The sequence below is a fragment of the Topomyia yanbarensis genome, chromosome 3, assembly GCF_030247195.1.
Source record: "Topomyia yanbarensis strain Yona2022 chromosome 3, ASM3024719v1, whole genome shotgun sequence".
Lineage (NCBI taxonomy): Eukaryota > Metazoa > Arthropoda > Insecta > Diptera > Culicidae > Topomyia > Topomyia yanbarensis.
In genome coordinates, this window is record NC_080672.1 from 33,711,649 (window position 1) to 33,731,777 (window position 20,129).

General features: G+C 38.6%; 1 protein-coding gene and 1 non-coding gene across 2 annotated transcripts; one reads left to right on the forward strand and one right to left on the reverse strand.

Annotated features, from left to right (window-relative positions):
* Nucleotides 1–11,050: 11,050 nt before the first annotated feature.
* On the reverse strand, nt 11,051–17,144 carry LOC131692208 (uncharacterized). Its single transcript, XM_058979121.1, has 3 exons — nt 16,900–17,144; nt 11,758–11,938; nt 11,051–11,696 (listed from the first exon to the last, which is right to left on the reverse strand). Exons 1-3 carry the CDS (start codon nt 17,039–17,041, stop codon nt 11,105–11,107), a joined length of 915 nt encoding a protein of 304 aa, XP_058835104.1. The 5' UTR covers nt 17,042–17,144; the 3' UTR covers nt 11,051–11,104.
* A 981-nt stretch (nt 17,145–18,125) lies between these two features.
* Trnae-uuc (transfer RNA glutamic acid (anticodon UUC)) lies at nt 18,126–18,197 on the forward strand. The gene has a single exon. It is a non-coding gene; the product is annotated as a tRNA-Glu (tRNA).
* Nucleotides 18,198–20,129: the final 1,932 nt, after the last annotated feature.

Sequence of the window (20,129 nt, forward strand, 5' to 3'; positions counted from 1 at the left end):
TATAAGAAAACCAGAAAAGCGAAATAAACATATGAACTTGAAACAAAATGTTTTAATTTATGAAAACAGTTGAAACAGACTAAATCTCAATGCGAAGTTTCCTCAAACAAATAGATTACTCTAAAAACACGTTTACATTGAAAAATAGTAATGCTCGTGGAATTCGTTTATTTTCGGCTTTGCATCACACTGCAAGGAGGTTTAATATTTTCATATTTTGGTCATAAATTGTTTAAAACCATGAAAAACCATTTTTCATCACTTGTTATCTTATAAAAAAGCTTAAAAACATGTGAAATAATTTTGGCCATGGATTTGATGTAGTTACGCCACTGTGCGGTGGGGCAAATCCGACCTTTAAATAATGGAGTAAATCCGACCGAATTTTGCTAAGAAAATGTTTATTTATCAAATTGAAATATATTTTTATTAATTTTTCAACACAATGGTAATTGGCTTTTATTATTTTTTGTACAATGGTTCATAATTACAAACGAAAGACACAAAAACGTGATGAATATAGTATTCGTCGAGCAATTGCTCCGATGCAAATTGGTATATCTTTAACTGCCATTGCTCGTGATTTTCACATTCCAAGATTGACATTAAATTCCATTTTCTTCGTGTTAAAATTTAATAACATAACATTCATTGATATATCATTGAAAAAATATTAAATTTGGGTAAAATCTGTGCTAAATCACCCACGATTTTTGAAAATAGCAAAAAAAAAACGTAAAACGCTCGCATCTCAAAATTTTCCCAAAAAGTTGTGTAGAAGTCTAACCTTCAATTTTATAATATAAAACGACTTGATCCGATAAAAAATGAGCATTTTACAGCCAAAGCCATGCACTCGGTCGGATTTGCCCCACCTTATCCTAATAATTTTACTTTTTAAAAATTTATTTAGGTGCAGTAGCGTATGTGGATATAGCTTGCGGTTTCTCCTATTCATAATTTATATTCCATTCTCTTCAATTCAATTAGGCACCAGAAAACATTTCTGTCAATTCCCTGACTCAATAAACTTTTTATAATCATTTACGACTAGGTACTAGGTAACTTCCACATTTACGTTGTCTATTCCACGTGTGATACTGATACGAGAAGAGAGGGAAAAGATTTTGTATGGACAAGGCAGAATTAATACTAAATTTTGAGAATAGAAAAAAATACTTAAATTTAAGTTAAATTTTGATATACAAGAAGGAATAATTGAATTTTCAAAACATCATATTTCGGATCTTTGCTTGACCCAATTGTAAGATGAATTGAGACTCTATGAAATGGGATTTATGAGCAACATAATTTATTCAAGTAATTTTATCACAAGAAATTAGCGAATTTAAACGAAATTTTCCTAAACGTTTCGTTTCGCAAAGTTTGCGAAAAATTTCGTTTCGTTTTGTTTCGTTCAGACAATTTGCGAAAAAATAATGTTTCGCTTACTAGTGAGAGCATAATTTCATCACAAGATGAAGGTTGTGCAATGTTTTCCTAAGGGGGCATTTTAAGAGGGTTCACGGTCGGAAATAATTGGTTCGATAGCGAGTTCTAAGAGATTTTGGACCAGAACAGGGGGGGATTCAGAAGGAGGGACCAATGGATGCAAATCCCCCGAAAAATTTCAACTTTTTGAGACATTTTAAATTAGTTTAAAATTTAAATTAGTTCAAGCTCGAAATAATTTCAAACCTAAATTTCCAACAATTTTCATTAAATGAGGTTAGCGTAACGAGGGTATAATAGACCAGCGCCATATTTTGGACCACTTGACGATGATTTGTACATTTTTACCATTTCGAACTCATGCAAAATTGAAATATTGCTAATTTAACACTAAAATTACCATACTAGAAAGCAACTCCCCTTATATTCTGAGTGAAATGGTTTAATGGGAAGCATTGAATTGAAATCTAATCGTGTTTTCACATTTCAGCTGAACTGGTGCAAAATCAGGAGGTGGCATTGTTGTAACCAACATCGAAAAGTTATTATTTCTTAAGCGTATACATTTCAATCGTGAAAATATCGTTATTATCCTTATAAAATACATAAGAAATCGATTTCAGGTTGAAAAAAGCAATCAGATGTATAAAAATTGTAATTTTGGGTATGTCCAAAATATGTTAGCTATTTCCAAACGTGGAATCGTTTGGATTAACTCTGACGCCTCTTTGCATATCTACTCTGCATTAAAAAAAAAGTTCACTCTTTGTTCCCAGATAAGCACTTATTAGTCAATCTTTGTACAAATTCATCATACATACAATGTAAGATATGTGAACATTTAGATAGTCCAAAATCTGTTTCGAGATCGGTACAAAATATGTTTGCAGTAGTGGCAAAAACGATTATCGATTGTCCGAAATATGCTTTGTTTACGGTACAAATAAAGTTGAATGGTCCAAAACAAGAAAAATGCGCGTTCATGATTTGTCATTTTTTCCAAGTATTTACTTCTATTTGGAATCTATTTAGAACATCCAAAAAAATGATAAGGCCGTACATATTAGGCAATTACGTAGCCAAACCGTATTTCATCAGATTTTTTTTTCTCGTGACTTGTGGTCCAAAATACCTCTATTACTTTATTATGTGTTACACACAGAAGAAAATATTGTATTACACAACATTTTTACATTTCTTATAAAAGATTTTTCCGAGGCTCGGAGGGCCGAGTCTTATATACCAATCGACTCAGCTCGACGATTTGGGACAATGTCTGTGTGTGTCTGTGTGTGTGTGTGTATGTAACGGACAAATTCTCATTCGTGTTTCTCAGCAATGGCTGAACCGATCTTATCCAAACCAATTTTAAATAAAAGAACTAAAAAACAGTATGAACGCTATTAATTTGTTTTTGATTCTGATGTTTAGTTTTTAAGATATGAATGTTTGAATGCGTAAAAATGGCTTTTTTTGCAGTTTTTTTAAATTATCTGCCGGAATTGACAATATAGATTAACAATTTATATGTTTTTAGACAGCTTTAACGAATACCTTTCGAACAAGCTATAGATTGTTGAAATCGGACTATTATCAAAAGAGATATTTAACATTAAATGCGGAGAAAGATTTTTATCATTTCCCATTGCCAGAAATATCACCAAAAACATGTAATCTATTATTAACGCCAAAACGGCTTATTTTAGGTCAATAGTATCTTCGGAGAATTTAATGGAGGTAATATGCTCTTTCTTTTGGTATTGTGCTTTTGCTGATTAATCCTCCTATGAGTGAGATATTTTCACAAATTTTCTTGGAAGTGATTATAACGAAATGATGCCTTCAGCAAATTTGTAGCTCTTACTTTTGCGAATAACTTTACTGAAGACTTCAAATATCTATTTTGAATACTTTAAAAGTTATGGCTTGTTGTTTGTGGATTACTCTTCGTCGCCTATTTATTGTTCAATATAGTAATAATCCATTGAAATAAGCCAAACATTATTTCGATAAATCGAATTTTGTATTTCATTTTTCTATCTACAACCGCTAGAAATAATCACCGAACACTTCCAAGTTGTCTGGAAGGAACTTGATAACTTATCAATGCAAAAATATTCATTTGTGCGAACCTTCTGACTGCAATTTTTCTAACTTATGACCATCGGATCGATCTGAAACCTTTCGGAAAATGAAAAGCGAAATAAATAACTCCAAGCAACGGCGTAGCCAAGAGAAGGTTTTAACACCATACAGCCCCCCCCCCCACCACACAAAAAAATATTGGATTGGAGTTGAAAATTTATTGATGCAAACTGATTTAATTCAATATTACAATAACATTATCTGATCCGTAGATTGATAACCTGTTGTTGTAAACATCATGAGGACTTTTGATAAATTGTCGGAATGGGGTCCTGATATGTAACTGATCTATTGGTCTTGATTTCACAGTTGTCTAATAGCATCAATATCAAATTCATGCCTGAAAACATTCCAATAGAAAATTCCAGAGTTCTGTAATCAATCATAATCCTCAGATTTCTTTTCAAATTTTCAGCTTTTTTCCTACACAATATTGCGAAAGCTTATTAAACAATTTTTCCTAATAGGTTTGTGAAAATTATAAACTATTTGCAATTTTTTAATAGTTTTATTTTTTATTTAACCGTGATTTTTTAATAAATAGTGATCATCGCTTCACAACGTAGTCTATTTTTCATGGTTTGCGGTGAGCACGAACTCTCGAATTGCTGAACTGAAAATTATGGAATAGAAATTATTTTTTAGTATTCTTTACAGACCCGCTGGTGCCCTAAGACGATTTCGCTAGATTTTTAGAGCACTGTGCACTAGACTGCCCAGAAAAATGATGAATTTTTGAAAACTCAATCGGCCCACCCCTGAGTCGATTCCTAGTCCCACCAGGAGTACTTGTACCAAATTTGAAGCAAATCGGACAAGTCTAACTACCGGACCAACGTGCCTGAAGTTTATATTGGATTTTTCAACAATTTACATGGAGAAAACTCACTAGCTCGTATTTTCGCCGCTAGGTGGCACTGTATACAACGTATTATCACTGTAAGTGAAAATAAGATAGATATTTTAATTATCTACAACTTTGTCGAAGACTGCTAGTAAATCCGGCTATGTTAAAAGAAGTTATTAAACTTTTAACGAAGTGATGTCTGAGTCAGTTTTGCATGGGGCCTAGCAGTGCATGGTTGTGTATCAGTACTCGACTCCCGCGAACTATATATTTTTGTGAAATAATGGTTAGATTTAGCCGAATAGTATGTTTACAAGAATTATAATAAATAATACGAGTTATGTTTTGGTTAGAAAATTTTAGTTCCACCTGTGACCGCATAGAGGGCGCTACTACTAACTTTTCATAGAAGAGAGATAGAGTATCAAGATGTTCAGAAGAAATACTGAAAAATGTCTGTTCTATAACTTTGTAGAAGACAACAACTTTCTATCTCTTTCCGTTGAAAAGTTAGTGTTGGCGCCCTCTATGCGGTAACAGGTGGAACTAAAATTTTCTAATCAAAGCATGACTCGTATTATTTACTATAATTCTTCTGAACATACCATTGAGCTAAACCTAACGATCATTTCACAAAAATGTTTAGTTCGTGTGAATCGAGTACTGATACACAACCATGCACTATTAGGCCCCATGCAAAACTGACTCAGACATCACTTCGTTAAAAGTTTAATAACTTCTTTTAACAAAGTCGGATTTACTTGCAGTCTTCGACGAAGTTGTAGACAATTCAATTATCCTTCTTATTTTCACTTACAGTGATAATACGATGCATACAGTGCCACTTAGCGGCGAAAATGCGTGCTGGTGGGCTTTCTCCATGTAAATTGTTGAAAATTCCCATACAAATTTCAGGCCCGTTTGTCCGGTAGTTAGACTTGTCCGATTTGCTTCAAATTTGGTGCAAGTACTCCTGGTGGGACTAGGAATTGACGCAGAGGTGGGCCGATAGGGGTCATTTTTTTCCTGTCACCCTACTGTGCACCCAGTGCATTAACGCAAGTGACGGAAGGTTATCGAAAAGTTTCGTGAAAATGAAAGTTCCAGTAATGATGATGATTTTCCCAAACGGTTCGTTTTCGTGAGGTTTTTATTTGTTCTTTGGCATTAGGATTAGCGATAATAATTCAAATCAAGAATACTACTGGGAAGTCACCTTTAGAAAAAGTCGATGTCGAAGTAAAATTTGAAACTATGCACGCATGTACTTCAGAGATAGCGTGATATCAGGAGCTGCGATTTCATTTCAACGCGTTTTTTGTGAAAAGGGCGATACTTACAAATGTAAACATAGGGCTTTTCTCTTACATGCGAATGAGGGCATGTACTTCAGAGATAGCGTGATATCAGGAGCTGCGATTTCATTTCAACGCTTTTTTGTGAAAAGGGCGATACTTACAAATGTAAACATAGGGCTTTTTTCTTACATGCGAATGAGGGCTTTGAAACGCAACAAATTAACCTAAAAATTTTGATTCTACGATATTGCTTTCTTAAACTACAGCAAAAAATACAACGGGCGAAACTGTATTTTTGTTTGCTTATTTAAAGTTTCGCCCTCCACGCTCCATGCAAACAAACAGGGCGATACTTTTTTTGCTAGCAGTTTAGAGGCGAAACTGTTATTTTCGTATTTTTTAGGATTATCAAACTGATACCAGCTGTAAATAGTAACAATGATCTCTATTGAAAAAAACCCGGACGAAATCGGTGGTGTAAAACGGTAGTTATTGTAAAAAAACGTAAGGGCGATACTTCAATGCTGATAGATGGGACCGAAAAAGTAAACAATCGCCAAAGGGGCGATACTATCATTTTGTCAATTTCAATAGCAAAAACAAATTTTAATTTAATAATTTCAAATACTTTATGAAGTTTTGGGTTTCGATCACTGAATCATGCAAGCTAGGATGTCAAAAAACACAATAGTTCTTAAATAGGAAATAAAATCAAGTCTGGAAATATTCACTGTTGATTTTCTTTGAATGGTATCACTGCTACTATCGCCCTTTTCAAGAAAAAGCGTTGATTTCTTAGTTCTCAGTCGCGTTGGAAATTTGAGTAAAATATAAACTTCAAATCGATTAAAAAAAATCGTTTTTTTTGTTTCAGTACAATATATAACCCCTTTAGAAAAAATCAGTTTTCCCACCACAATATAGATATTTTATTAACAGAGCATTAACAATAATTCGTTGGTATGTCTATTTCATGGGCCATTTTTTCGCTTTCCCATTGATTTGGTTTGAGATTTCTAGCACTGATGTTGTCCTATGCTGATTTGAGCGATTCTCTGAGTCCTGCCACTATCCCATGTAGTATGTGTTATCAAAAACATCGCGAAGCATCAAGTTCTAAATGCTCTCAAACGATATAATATCCGAAGAGAGTGATAAGAGTTATAAGAAATGTCTCATCACACTGTTAGGTGGATTAAACACGTTTTTTATACTATATCAGTTAACTTTAACATATTTACTAATTAAAATAAGCTTCATGGAATCAGTGAGTCAAACAACGTGAGTTAGTTGGAAAACTGCCTGTGCGTGATGACGGTGATGACAAGGCATGACAATAGGGGAGTGGGGTTGTTTTGTACCAATTTTACGTCAGCACCTGATTGGATGATTTTGACGTTTTGCACATTGCGTACGATGTTACTGCAGGGATAGTAAAGTGATGTTTGGCAATGTTGCTATATTATTAGGAAAATATTGTCATTACTTTTAAGAATTAAAATTATTATCGTAATAGTAAAAATGATTAAATTAATTAGAACAAGTATCTACCACACATTTGCCGTATACGTAACAAAAAAAACATCATCTAAAAAAATTCAGAAAATGTTTTCATCAAACCTTACTAAACCCATGCATGGAAAAACGATGCCCTTCATCAATATAGTGGATTTTAGATACAAAATATTGCAGATATAAAAAAAAACTAACAAAAATCCATTTTCATTGGAAAATAGCAACACTGTTCGGAAGATTTCGGCAACGGGCAGGGTGAAAATGTACGAAAAGAAGAATGTCGACAAAATACAGTGTTCGGGGGATTCATGGTCAGGGTTGTCACAGTAGTTATCAGAGTAACGATGTACGTTGGCAGAAGTCTAGTTAGAAGGACACTGTGAATGCTCACACGAATGAAGCAGAGTCAGTTAAAGAGACAGTGTGCCAGGGCACTGAGTATTAGCGTGTTCTGTGTTTAAGGTGTATACCGCAGATAGCCGGTGAAAATTCGTGCAAAATAACGGGTTGTGTCGGATCTGCCTTAACGCCCGTGGAAGGAGAGGCTGTCAAAACGCAACACGGTGTGTGATCCAAAGATGTCAATATCGCCATCGTCTGCTCCTGCATTCTGATCACGTTAGTGCGAATAGGCCACGAGCTTCCATCGAAACTTTCGCTTTTCTAGATGATGGCTCGGATCTATTGCTGATCGAGAGCACCCTAGTAGAGTAACTGGGAATCGATGGTTGGACAACACCTTTGTGCTTGAAGTGGACTGGGAACGTCGTCGGTAGTTCTGGAATCCGACGAGGACAAGCGGGCTATGAACATGGAGCAGATGACGAGACGAATAGGTTCCCAGCTTGGAACGGGTCTATTGTGGCAGTACGACATCGAACTTCCAGTTAGCTACAATATGGCACTGAATTTGAGGCTCGAATATCTGAAGCGCAAGATGATGGGAGATACGAAGCTAGCTGCAAACCTGAAGAAGCAGATAGCGTAGAGTACCAACTGAAAGGATACGCGCATTGTGCTTCAAAGGATGAGTTAGAGTGAACAGACCCAAAACGTGTGTGGTACTTGCCTCTAGGAGCAGCGTCAAAGCCCCGGAAGCCAGGCAAAGTTCGACTGATATGGGACGCAGCAGAAAAGGTGGATGGAATATGTCTGAACTCTATGCTGCTCAAAGGACCGGATCAACTAACATCGCTTCCAGCAGTTCTGTCGCGATTCCGGCAATACAAAGTAGGAGTGTCTGCAGATATATGAGTAATGTTCCGCCAGCTGTTGATTCGCGAGCCGGACTGTCATTCTCAACGTTTCTTATTCCGGAATGACCCATCAGAATCAGTAGAAACCTACATTATGGATGTGGCAAGATTTGAATCCACGTGTTCGCCGTCGTCAGCGCACTACGTTAAAAAAGCGCTGAAGAATTCGCAGACCACTTCCCAAGAGCAGTAGAGGGAATTCTGGGTGTCGAACAGTGCTGAAGTTCTACGTGAACTGAAGCAGATGGCCGCTAACTTATGCACGCTTGAACTCAACGGGCAGAGGTAATGGCGTGAGATGCTAATATGCCTAATGGGCGTATTTGATCTACTAGTATTGCTGAGCCTGTCTCTCGTCTAGGTCTCTTTCAGGATGTGTGGCGAGCTGCATTACAGTGGGACGAACACACACACTCAATTCGGCTCAATAATTTCCCAATAGCTGTGTAGTCAGCAAATTTAGAAACTGATATCTCAGTAAACTGATGCTGTTTTCGGTTTTAGAATCGAGTTGCCCTAGGTTCGCTCTAATGTTTACAATATCCATGCAAAAGTGACAGCTCCGAGCGAACCTAGAGAAACTCTGATCTAAAAACGAAATCAGCATGAGATTAGTTTGCTAATTTCCGGTGAAATATTTTCCGAGTCTCAGCACTCAAACGTCACTTTTACTGAGATCTCAGCAAAAAATGATGTTTGCTGAATTTCAGCTGTTGACATTTCGGCAAAAGATGCAAAAAAGCTGAGATTCGGCAAAAAATTAAATGTGCAGGTAACAGATATTCGATCGTTGGGTCAGGTGGACAGATCTGTTCCATAAAATTAGAGACTCACTCATCCCACGGTGCTACTTCAAGGAAGCGGACCTGAAGTTGTATGATTAGCTTCAATTGCACGTTTTCGTCGATACAAGTGAGGTCACTTTTTCTGCTCCAGCGGACTTCAGATCAACATACAGGGCAAAGCAGAGTGCTCGATACTCGCGGGTAAGACGAAGATCGTACCGCTAAAGCCACTCCCGATTCCTCGCATGGAACTACAAGCAGTTTTAAGTAACCGTTTGACATCGTACGTTCAGGAGAATCACAGCGTAAAGGTGAAGTAGCGCTTTCTCTGGAGTGATTCCGCAATAGTTTTGGCCTGGTTACGCGCCGGTGACATTGACAATGACAGACCTCTCAAAATGTTACTGGGTCTTCAGCTAGCTAAATCCTGCAGATGCTGCAACAAAGTGCGGCAAGACTCCGAACTTTGAAGTCACCGACAGGTGGTTCAAAGGTCCGGCATTTCTTCGGCTTTCCGAGGAGAATTCGTCGAAGCAACTGCTTTCTGATCCATGTGTCAACAATTCCAGAGATTATGGTAGATTTTTCTAGATTTCCGAAGTGGTGACGATTGATAGGTGCAGTTCCGCACTTACATTGTTTCGTGGCCAATTGTAGGCGTAGATGACGACGAGAAACACCGCAATTGCTGCATCTTAGTCAAGAGAAGCTGAAGTTGGCGAAGAACACGATTGTGTTGATTGCGCAATGGCAGAAGTACCCGGATGAGATGAGCACAGTTTCGAGAGAACAAGCAGAATTATCTAAACCAAGCAACTTATGTCAGTTGACACCAACGATGAGTGCGGAGTGCTACACGACGGCGGAAGAATTGGAGCTGCGCCGCATACGTCGGTCGATGCCACGTTCCCAGTGATTCTCTCAAGAAAACATGCGGTGAAGACGCTGGTTGTAGACGATTTCCATCGTGGCTTTCGTCATGATTATTTCGAAACTGTAGTAAACGAGGTCGTCAGTTCTACAGTATCAAAGGGACATAGTAAATCGTGTTCTGTACTGGTAGGCGGGTAGATGCTAAACTATACCTAAAACTAGTTTGTATCTATTTTGAGTTCATATTAAGGCACAATATCATCAATAGCAGCAGTAAATAATTTCGGCCAACACTCAAGCCCCAGTTATACCGTCGTTTAGTTTCTATCGATATTGCATATTTTCATATCCGTTCGATATTGATGAATAATTAAACTGCTGACGGGCATTTCGTGGGTATCAGATTGAATAAATGTTTCATGCATAGATTTCAATAGTGGTATACATAGGGGCCAAGAGCTATCATATCCAGACGTGGTATGGATAGACGTAGATAAGAAATCAAGCTATTTATTGTCGTAAACTGAACACCTTTATTTGCCGATAGTCAATAGGGTGAAGTAGAGTAAGACATATAGCGTAATGTTGAATGTCAAACACTTCGATAACATGCAACTTTCTTTGGTAGATCCCAAATAGAATTAGCTTCGATGTAGACTAGCTAAAAACATATTTGTACAGGCAAAACAAGCGGAAATAGGAAGCACGCTATCATTTCAACAGGCCGTTGTAACAGTTGTAATTATAATAAAGATCATCGTGTAGTTGGAAAGCGAGTGTCATAACATGTACTGATGATAACCGTTGTTAAAACGTAACCATGTGGGTGGTATTAATGTATACCTATAATACTGGGGTGGGCAAAATGAAACAATCAAATTTTATTTTTAAACTTTTTAATCCTTCACCAAAATATGCAATCATCCGAACCATTCACTTTTTCAATTTCTTTTTATCCGCCGGTTCATCATCACTATCACTATCGGACGAGGAATGTGATCGCTTCTTGTCGGCGGATTTATTCAAACTCGCGCAATAAATCTTTAACTTGTCAACATTTGGACTGTAGGCCCAGCTGATCATCTTAAGATGAGTTTCCGTTGGCTTGCCATCGGAATCGAACAACTTTTCGCCCGTTTGTTTGATTTTCTCCTTCAACTTCGACAGTTTCCTGTTCCGAATTATATCCCAGCTGACGGTATCATCGCCTTCCGGAGTTTTGGTTCGCAGATGTTTATAGTTACCTTTGGCTACTGTATCGTAGCACTCGATAAACTCGACTGCTAGCTTGTCTGTGTTCTTATTTAAACACGGTTTGATTAGTTCGATGGACAGATAAGCCATGTTCTGCTTTGATCGTTCTTCGCGATCAAAGGTCTCGAGAAAGTCGTCGAAGATTGCGACAGCCTCTTTGATGGATTTAATTTTGTCTTCGTTTTTCGTAGACGGTAGAACGCGCTTGGCGCTTCCCAGTAGACCCTTGATGGCCAGTTTTTGGTAGTCCGGATCGCGACCTTCGAGGATTCTGAAATGTGGAAATTGCAATCAAATCGGTTTAACTATTGACAACTGGGTAATATCAATACTTGAGAGTTTTCTCCGCCGCTTCCTTATCTTTAAAGCCGAGCCCTGGCACGGTATCGACCTTATCTTCAGTGTTCTTCGGTTTTTCATTCTTAGTGCTGCTTTTCGAATTTCCCTCCAGCCACTCCTCGAAGACTTCGATGGCTTCCTTAATGTTTTTGACCTTGTCTGCCGCTTTTGTCACTGTAAGAATGGTGCTTGTTGGATTATGATGAATAACCATGATTATGTTGCTGAAGTAAAAGATTGTGCGGTTTTAAGTGTTCATAGAAACAAAGTAATTGAAAAATATGAAATTTTGGTAACACAAAGTGTTCATTGCAATTCTGACACAAATGAACTCAATGCCGGTTAAAATACAAAGGAAACGCATTAATCGAAATAATCTCAAAATATGTACTGTTAACTCAATCATTATAATCTGTCCAAATCGGGACTGTCCTGAACTTGTTTCAAAACTGTTGAAATGTTTTTGGTACGTTACAAAAATCTGAACATGAACATTATCATTGGTTCATTATGTTCATTTGTAGCCAACATTCTCTAAACCTAATCACTTGTTCAGAATGTTTATTATTGTTTTCGGAATGATTAATCATTTAACAATAGACAAGAAGTATTTGCAAAATCAACATTCGTGAACGAGAAATCATAAAGAATTTCCTTCTTCTACTTCCCATCTTTTATACTAAGCTAGATCCATCTGCACATTTACTAATATGCAAGCAGGTAGACAAAGAATTCGCAAGATCAACATTAGGAAACAAAGAAAGCAATAATGATTTATTTCTTCTATTTACTCTCAAGCTTTTATACTGCCTTATAATCTACCTATTACATTCGTCAATACCAGTTGTTTAGGGCGAATGACCCATTGAGGTTAAAGCCCCAATAAACTATACAATACAGTATACAACACCAGTTGCAGACACCTAGCAAACGTTGTACTTCATATAGTTGGAGTTATAATCTGGACAATGGTAAGGATTTTTACGCCATCTACACTCCAACCGTGTTCGTCGATCACGTAGCCGAGGTATTCCATGCTGAGTTTTACCTATTGCAGCTGGCGGGCAACCACTTCGAGCAAATCTGTATGCTCTACGAAAGTCTCCGAGAAGCTTATTATATTTCCAGGTAATGGATTTGCTGCTTCGGAGATTGTTGGTAATCGCTACCAGTTCGACAAAGGGGTGGCGGGACTGTCTGCGCTCAAGCGCGCGGAGTACCGAGAGGGAATCGGTGAAGATCGTGGTTGCTGTGTCTTCTGGCTTTCGAGACAGGGCCAGAGCGATGGCTGCGGCTTCGGGGAAAAGACCGTGAATTCTCTCGGGAGGCGACCTCGCCTTCCTGGATCCGTCGGTGTAAATTCGAGATTCGCTACTCCACTAGTTGTAGGCTGAACGGGCGACTTCATGGGCTCCTCCTGCTTGTGTCGATCCGGAGGGATCTGGCGTACCATGGTCGAGGTCATATTCGGTAAATTCGTTCTAGGGGTGGTAGGGGGAATCCGACGAATTCGACGTACACCTCTCTGGCTATTATCATCGTTACCGAGTCATTATCAACTTTATACGGGAACGGCTTTTGGTCCTCCCGGTTGCGACCAGCATGATTTCATCCGCGTAAATGAAAATGAAGATTCCCTTGGGGAGGGTGGTGTATATCGTCTGTATGTTAACGGGGGTGACCGGCAGGACAGATCCCTGGGGTAATCCGTTTTCCTCTGAGAATAACCTGGCTTCGCTGCCGCCGACTCCGACCCGTAATTGGTGGTTTCCGAGGAAACGTTGTATGTAATGGCCGAGGTTTCCACGGATTCCTCAGCGGTCGAGCTGTCGAAGTACACCCTCCCACCATACGGTGTTGTTTGTCTATGTCTAGTGCGGTGAAGTCGTTGTACAGGTTTCCCACAGAGATGATAGGTAGGACCCCGTGCGCTTGCCTTTCCGGAAGACGTGTTGCCGGTAGTCCAATAGCTGGCGTTGCTCAAGAGTTGTGATAAGCCTTCTGTTGATCATCCGTTCGAGGGTCTTTCTGATACACAGGAGTAATGGACCGAAAGTCTTTGGCTGGCGGGTTTGCCACGACTCCGGGAGGGGCCGCGCTCCAAGATCCGGTTGTAGCGTTGGAGGAGGGCTCTTTTACCCGCCGGTGGGAGATTGTTTAGAATCGGGTATCCGACGTAGTCGATTTCGGTGGCCTTTCCTCAGTTTGGCTGAGAGCGTCTGTCAGTTCCTGTCTGGAGAATGGCTGGTTCCACTCGAGTGATTAATCGCGGTAGAATGTCACGGGAGTGGATTCACGAAAAGCCTTTTCGCGGCTTGAAACTCGGGCGGCAGTGAGGCGGTCACAAATGGAGAGAAATAATACCGTTTCAGTTCGTCAGTGATTTCGCGGGGCTCAAGATTTTTAGCGGCGCTTCTGATTTCCAGCGAGAATCCGGTTTTGCGCCTTTTCCGCCTAAGTGCGTTTACTCGTCGCCAGATTTCCTCTGTGGGCAAGTCTGTCTAGAAATGCATTCCAACTTGCGGATTTGGCCTCGTTGACTGCTTTTCGTGCATCGTTCTGGAGCTGGCAGAACAGGTTGGCCCTGGTGGCCCAGAGCGGGCTGTCGACCGGTGTTTTCTGGAGGGTTAGGAGGGCTCGTCATCGGTTTCTGATAGAGCTTGGGACCGCGCGGCATCATAAGTAGACCGCTCTTTGCAGAGGGGTGCACTGGTCCGGGGGACACTGGCCTCGGGCGCGTGGTGCATAGTCTGCACATACTTAATGTAGGATATCGTCCAACATTTGCACGTGCTGGCAAAGAAGTATTAGATGTAACCCTCTGCTCTGACGGTATAACGCATGAGCTGGTAAACTGGCGCGTCCCAAACGAGCTCGCACCGTCATTATCTGATCATAAATATAAGTATTTGATCATTTTGACGACTCGTCAGATATTGTCACATATCATAATCCTACATCTTCGAACTGGGACATCTACGATCTGGCGACTAGGATTCATGGGTATCTTCCGACAATTGAATCTTCCATTGACTTGGAGCTTGGACGTTGTTATTGATAAAATAAACTCTCTCACGGTAGCAGCATACCAAGGCTTATCCGCTTCGAGCTATGCGTGCTTCTAGAGGAACACCTTGGTGGAATACCGAACTTGTTCGACCTAAAAAGTTATGTAGAAGAGCTTGGACTCGAAGACGCAGGGACGGGTCGGAGGCATTTAAGTTGGCTCACAAAGCATATAGAAATGCCCTTCGATCCTCTGAGCGAAGTGGTTGGAAAAGCCTCTGCACAAATATCTCTAGTCTCAATGAGACTAGTAGATTAAATAAGTTCTATGCTATATTTCTCCTTAGTGGAGAACAATTTTGGTGAAAACTATTTTTTCACCATTAAGGAGATTTTTTTTCAATCATCGTTGCGCGTGAGGAGCACAAAACCTATAAATAAATTAGGATAAAGCTAGTGCAGGATTGACACTAGTCCCAAAAAACGGAGACACAAATTGTTTTCCGGACCAAAAACCTAGTCAAGCGTGATGTCCCGCAAGAAAATGAGCTCAGTTTAAGCTGATGTGGAAATCGAAACATTTGGTTTGGCTTAGCAAGCCAATGCAAGATGCACTGTGCTATATTTCTCCTTAGTGGTGAACAATTTAGGTAAAAATTATTTTTTATCCATTAAGGTCAAATTTGTTTAAAACCATCTTTGCACGTGAAGGGCAAAAAACCTACAATTTAATTAGTTAAGGAATTTACGTTTCGACTTCGTCTCATCAGAATCCGACACTAGCTTAGTCCAGCTGTCTCTGTTTTGTAGCTAACGTCATTCCGGCGCTAGCTTATTCTTAGCTCTTGGTTAGTGTTAGATTCTGATGAGATGAAGTCGAAACACAAATTCCACTACTAATTTAAATAATTGTTTTAGTTTAATATATAAACATAGTAATAAGATTCAAGCAAGTTTAATTGATGTTTCAAAATATGAGGAACATCTTCTCATTGAATCAACTTTTAGTTATCTTTGTTGGTTACATTCCCAGCACATTTAGGATTGTGGCGGACGAGTACATCCGGCTCACCCTCAATATGTAACGAGTTTGATTAATAATGAAATATTATTAATTAAAATGCAATTCTTCATCTATACCTATGTACATGTAGGTGTACCCTATTAGAGAGGGTGCCGCATTATTTCATTAATTACTCGGTCAACAACCGATGGCATGCTTATTGGCGAACTAACATCGGTAGCAAATTGTTGGTTACGCACTGCTGAAAACTTCGCAGAAGTCTAGCTAGTTTTGGTAAAGATAGACGGACGTGAGATAAATCACACCCAATTTATTTGAGCTAATGAGTTGAACAAAGATGGCAGCCCTGTTCTATCCAACGGCACCAATGAGTTGGTGATAATACGAACAGTGCGAAAATAGGCTCATTACCCGAATTACATTGGACACACTTGTAGAACACATGAAACGTTGAGTAATGTTTATATTTGAGAGAATTGTAAACATAGCCACTCAGAGAGAGAAAGCTCATGCGCGCAAATAGCTACCAGAAGCCGGCGAATGGTGTTTAAAATTCAGACAGCGCGGCCTTCGCCTTCATGCCCAGTTTACATTAGTGCTGGTTGCCATCTGCTGGTGCCAGCATGCTGGCAACCAGCACGCTACCAGCATAATGTAAACGCTTGCCAGCAGCTGGCACCAGCAGATGGCATGCGTTTACATTATGCTGGTAGCATGCTGGTTGCCAGCATGCTGGCATCAGCAGATGGCAACCAGCACTAATGTCAACGCTACATCAACGCGCCAGCAAATCATCAAAACTATCATCACCAGGGATCGCGAACTGCGGGTTGCACGGGTCTAAAAATAGAAATGGCTTCACGCCTATTAATTTCATGTGTACACAAACATATGTGTCACGTAATTTTGCAGCATATGCGATTCTTCCACCATACTAAATCACCGGTACAAAAATGTTTTGATTGCGGTTCGCTTTCTAGTCAATCATCACTTATTTTTATGTACCCGGAAAGCACACTTTAATTTCATGACATCACTGCTTTAATTCTGGCTCTGACTCCCCAGAGCTGACCCTGAGCTGTTCTCTCTCTAAACCATAACTTACATGTCAAAACCCGTTTAGCCCTTCCGAGCAGCCCTCGAACGGTCAACAGCTGATATTTGTGATCTTCACTCTTCAGCAGTTCCAACGATTCTTTCGCCCTGGCCTTGTCCTTGAAACCGTATTTGGATTCCTCTTTCGCCATTTTTCGAGTGATTAGGGTCAGCGATAAATTCGTTAATTTATCGGAATTGGAACGCGACAATAAAACTATTTGAACTTTTGCGGACCGTGGTTGAGACCGAACTGAACTGATCAAACTGGCTGAGGATGGATTTCGCTAGCTATAGATTTTTATTTTCAGTTGTTTCTTTTGTGAGTACCATATATTTTAAGAGAAGAGCGACCGAGCAAATCGGTTTTCTTGGAGGAACGTGTTTTGACCCATGCAAAGTGGCACTCCGCGTGATGTCATGTTTAGTTTTAGAAGTGGAACAAAGTTCAAACATGATTTCGTTCCAGCTATTTGGCTTACAGATCTCTATTGCTGTTGTCAGCAACGAACGATGTGAGTGAGATTGATACTAAATATCAATTAATTCCGTTTTTTAGTTTCATCTATACCGAACATTGAAAACGTTCCGTTACACCAAATTTCACTTATTTTTTTTAATAATCTGAATATACTATTTATATGAAAAAGATAGAATCACGAACATCTTCGATAAAATGCAGCGTGAGAAAAATTTATAAAAGTACACGTTATTGATACGATCAGTCTGAATGGTTGATATATGTTTTATACTTATTATTGAAGTGTAATTTTGCCTGAATCGAACAGTTTGAGATCGAGTACAGCATAAAAGACCTTGTTTGCCAACAAAATGTGCTCATCGTTCTATTAATGCCATGCTCAAGAAATGGGTTTGTAGGGGATTGAGCCTGTTTTCGCCCTGTTTATATTATCACCATACCCATTAGAGCAGCGCCTGCAATAATTGGGGCACTCATTTCGAGTTTTTGTTGCGCTCAAACACGAGCCTTTTACCATTTTCAGACCGTTTGTGTTATTATATTAGTTCGTAAAAACGAAGTAGAGATGCTAATGCGCATCCCAAATGAAATCCCCCAAATGAAATAGTGAGCCCTTCCTAACAGTGCCAAATTACGCTTTTTACCCTACGTCCGCATATTTTCCACTCAAGCGGGCTAGGCTGAAATATTAGCAGATGCCCTGCCATGATCAGCGCTGTCATTCATACCATAATAGAAAATGACGTTATTAACTCTCCCATATGGTCTAGTGGCTAGGATATCTGGCTTTCACCCAGAAGGCCCGGGTTCGATTCCCGGTATGGGAACAATCTTTTTCTTGGAATACCACGGCATTGCAATATATTTGCAGGTAATTTATTTCAAAATAAATTAGATGCCCTATAACCGAAGATATATGAATTTTACTAAACGTACTTTCATTTTCGGATTCAACACACGATTTTACATTGAAAATGGCCACCAGCTTACTGAGTTTAGAAATGCTGTGAAATTAAGAAAGTTATCAAATTCATAAAATGAGGAAAATGATTATTATCAATCAAATTATTAAAATAAACAAATCAAATTTGTTCAGCGAAAAATTGGACAATATTGAAAAGTTATAAAATTAATAGAATTAATTAAATTGTTTCAATCTAACAAATTGGATGAAGTTAATAAAACAAATACTGAGCAGAAGAAAATATAAAATGAATAAACTGAATAAAATATATGAATTGTAAAAAAGTTGAAATAATAAAATGAGTAAAATAAATTAAATAAATTGAATGAATAAAATGAATAAAAAAAAATTAAAGGAATTTAATAAAATTTATTAAATAAATAAAATAAATCTAATGAATTACACGGATTTAATCATGCTCAACTTTTTTTCTAGTCCATACTTTGTTCCAAAACTGTTTTTCCTTAAAAATGTTGAAGTAAAGAAATACGAAAAGTCTGTTTTGATCCAGATTCCTAGTAACAATTGAGGTTTTGTGGTAGTTTTATAGCCACTCATAAAACTTATATTGCACTTGTAGCATGCTATGAAACTTCAATTGTTACTTGAGATAAGTGCTTCTATAGCAGTTTTGGAAGCCGCTCAATTTTTATTTTCAATCCTCAATACCAGAGTTAAAAATAATCGAAGTTCTCTTTTGACGGCTGAAAATGAACCTGATGCGATTCGCGGTGAATGGAAAAAATATCCATGTTATTCATTCAGTTGAATATTGTACAATATATTCATTTCACTAATTATCGCTTACATTGTGCAAAGGCCTACTTTGATGCGTTTGATTCGTTTCTGCGTTTCAGCTGCGTCACTGAATATTAAAAAGAATGCGGTTGAACATGATCAATTTTCATTTAATGAATTTGAATATTTCTAACTCTGCTCAATACACATCCCCTAAAAAGTTTTTAATAATCCAGTTGGTCGGAAAAGGTAGTCGATTACGGTCTAAATTGATAATATTTATAAGTTTTCAAAAACATTTTAAGAAAACGAAGATATTTTATACCTGAAAATGTCTCTGACAGCACTGCTTCAGTGGAATCCAATCAGAACAATTGCAGTAACTTCAACTCCACGGATAATTCTTGTAACTGTTAGCGCTCAAATAAAAGGTAATAGTCATGGGCATGCAGGGGTAATAAATTCGGGAGGGGTCTGAAGTTTCGATTTTAAAATGAACATTGTGCAATTCGTAATACGTAACAACCTTATTTAATGAATATCAGTTTTGTTGGACAAATTTGGTTTGGAATGATTTTTAGATTGAAACTAATTTGAAATTTTTCAACAAGTAAAAAAAAATCGGTGGGAGTCCGAACCCCCAAGGCTGGATCCGCCGCTTTTTTCGCGTTACAAATTTTGGTCTCTAAAAATGGAGACAATGCATAAAACATTTTAATAAAAGTTAGAGATGTTGCCAACAAAAACTGAAAACGCCCCCAACTAGTCCCGGTCTCCCCTATTTGTTAGAAAAAGGAACACCTAAGGAAGGTCAGTGTTGTCAAAATTTTTTATTAGTCCAGCAAAAGGTAGATTCTCCGGCAGAATTATTGGAATACTTGGGTTGTTGATGTCAGCCCCCTGACAATTCTATACCATCATATGGAGTTTGACAGCGACCTACATATATGGGGCGTTATAGCTATAAAACCCCAAACGAAGAATTATGTTCGGCACTATACACGATATTCAAGCATTCCACATGACGTTTTGCATCTTGTGGGATGATTTAACACCA

Excerpts from the sequence above, each read along its gene's own strand:
- LOC131692208 (XM_058979121.1), bottom strand. The coding sequence starts at position 17,041 with ATGGCGAAAGAGGAATCCAAATACGGTTTCAAGGACAAGGCCAGGGCG. Across the intron at positions 11,939-16,899 it reads GGCTAAACGGGTTTTGACAT|TGACAAAAGCGGCAGACAAG; the intron begins GTAAGTTATGGT and ends CCATTCTTACAG. Across the intron at positions 11,697-11,757 it reads GCGGCGGAGAAAACTCTCAA|AATCCTCGAAGGTCGCGATC; the intron begins GTATTGATATTA and ends TCCACATTTCAG.